Source organism: Thunnus maccoyii, chromosome 1, assembly GCF_910596095.1.
Source record: "Thunnus maccoyii chromosome 1, fThuMac1.1, whole genome shotgun sequence".
Taxonomy (NCBI): Eukaryota; Metazoa; Chordata; class Actinopteri; order Scombriformes; family Scombridae; genus Thunnus; species Thunnus maccoyii.
In genome coordinates this window covers 40,626,315-40,628,814 of record NC_056533.1, presented here as the reverse complement: position 1 = coordinate 40,628,814, position 2,500 = coordinate 40,626,315, and the positions used below count along the sequence as shown (strand labels likewise).

Here is a 2,500-nt window from a genome sequence, read left to right as displayed (position 1 = left end):
GGACGAGGAGGCGTCTCCGGCAGAGGAGGAGGAGCCCAGTTTGGCCAACGCCACCGGGATCTCCTCCAGAGACTCGGCGGAGTCCGAGTGGTATTCAGCGGGGGGGGGCGGCGGCCTGGACGGGGGCCAGGGGGGGCAGGGAGGCCCTCAGAGGGAACGCTGGGAAGGGAAGGCGTTGACCCAAAGACACGGCGGACACACTGGTGGGCTCTGCTGGAGGAGACGGACGTTATTATAAAGCAGCTAAAAACGTTGACTGACGATGATTTTACAGCATCTTTAATAATGTGATTTATTTAAACTGCTGCCAGTGAAGAGTCGTACGGAACGACTTCCTGCACATCACTACTAGAGTTCAGCTGAACATGAGAACCATGAGGACTCAATGTTCCATTTATAACCTTTATTAAATAAACTTTCAGCTCAACATCAGCAGCAAATAAAATCATCAATAATGTTATTAAAATAAATCTAGTTGGATGTTTGAGGCAGATTATGTCTCCTGACTCACTGAATCAAACCTCATCTGGGAACATTTGGGAACAGTTGGGAACATTTTATGGCATCGTGTTTGTTGTCAGTTGTCGTCACACCAAACGCCACGATTGGTCCAAACCACAAACAGCTGCTGGTTCAGATTCAGATTACTGTGATCAGTTTGTTGATGGATTTATTTTAAAAATAATGTAATAAATTTAAGAAGGTAACTGTTCTTCAAACCTTCTGATTAAAGTTAAAACTCATTTCAAATATAAATCTTTAGGTTTTAACAGCTCGAACACGAGATGCTGAAAATACTGAGAGTCTGAATCTGCTGCTGCTTGTTTCCATGTTACAGTCAAACACTGCTTTTACTAGATTACTCTACTATACTACTACACTACTACACTATACTATACTATTACTCTATTATACTACTATACTACTACACTATACTACACTATATAACTATACAACTACACTACTACACTATACTATACTACTATACTATTACAATATACTATACTACTACACTATACTACACTATTACTCTATTATACTACTATACTACTACACTATACCACTATACAACTATACTACTACACTATACTACACTATACTATACTACTACACTATTACTCTATTATACTATTACAATATACTACACTATTACTCTATTATACTACTATACTATTACAATATACCACTATATAACTATACAACTACACTACTACACTATACTACACTATTACTCTATTATACTACTATACTATTACAATATACTATACTACTATACTACTGCACTATACTACACTATTACTCTATTATACTATTACAATATACCACCATATAACTATACAACTATACTATTATACTATACTATACTACTATATTACTGTACTACACTACTATTCTATATTACTATACTACAGTAGTACTTTACTATAGTACTATATTACTGTAGTACTATATTACTGTACTCCACTACTATACTATACTACTATACTACAGTAGTACTTTACTATAGTACTATATTACTGTAGTACTATATTATTACTGTAACTGAGGAGAACTATGTTAATAAATCACTTCGAACTTTGACTTGTTTTCACTGAAATATTCATCCGACTTTTGACCCCGTTAATATTATTATTATTATTATCATTATTATTATTATTATTATTATTATTATCATTATTATTATTATTATTATTATTATTATTATTATTATTATTATTAGTAGTAGTAGTAGTAGTACTAGTAGTAGGTAGTAGTAGTAGTACTAGTAGTACTAGTAGTATTAGTAGTAGTAGTAGTGTTAGTAGTAGTAGTACTAGTAGTAGTAGTAGTAGTAGTAGTGTTAGTAGTAGTAGTACTAGTAGTAGTAGTAGTAGTAGTAGTAGTAGTAGTAGTAGTAGTAGTAGTAGTGAGAGAAACATTTCGTGTAATTTCTTTATGTTTTAAACATTATTTCATATCATCATAATATTCTGAATCATTTTGTTTCTGTTGTTAAAACGTTCAGTCTTTATGTAAAAACTAGCAACAACATTTTAAAACAATAAGAATAAACTAATTTAAATCAAATAAAAGCACTTTACAGAAAATAAAGATATAAGTAAAATAATAAGAGAGCAGACGTAGATATGCTGATGAGAATCAAACTATGTTACAGTTTCTCATTTATCTTCAGTAGAATATTTAAGAAACTTCGTCTGATGATTTTTTCAGCTGTTTTTGTTATTTTATGAATATTTGTGGCCATTTTAAATCATGTTTTGTGGATATTTGTCAGACATGTGACGTACCTGGGGGCGGGGCTACACTGGGACAGCGCTCTCTGGTCACCTCTGCTGGAACTTTACGAACCTTCTTCTTCTTCTTCTGTGAAAACATTAAAGGTTTAATGTAAGTCTCCGTCTGTTCACACGTTCAGTCACAAACATTAATCAGACGTATGAAAGGAAGCAGCAGCTGTTGGATGTTTCCTGCTGGAGACGTGAACAACATGGAGTCTGTT

The 2,500-nt window shown here is 33.9% G+C and overlaps 1 protein-coding gene across 1 annotated transcript in view; it reads right to left on the bottom strand.

Annotated features, from left to right (window-relative positions):
* The window catches only part of zdhhc1 (zinc finger DHHC-type containing 1), a 20,218-nt gene that overhangs the window by 1,165 nt on the left and 16,553 nt on the right, over window positions 1-2,500 (bottom strand). The window contains 3 exon segments of the mRNA XM_042421499.1: window positions 1-105; window positions 107-210; window positions 2,289-2,364. The exon segment at window positions 1-105 is cut by the window's left edge and continues 1,165 nt beyond it. Coding sequence (XP_042277433.1) covers window positions 1-105; window positions 107-210; window positions 2,289-2,364 — 285 coding nt within the window.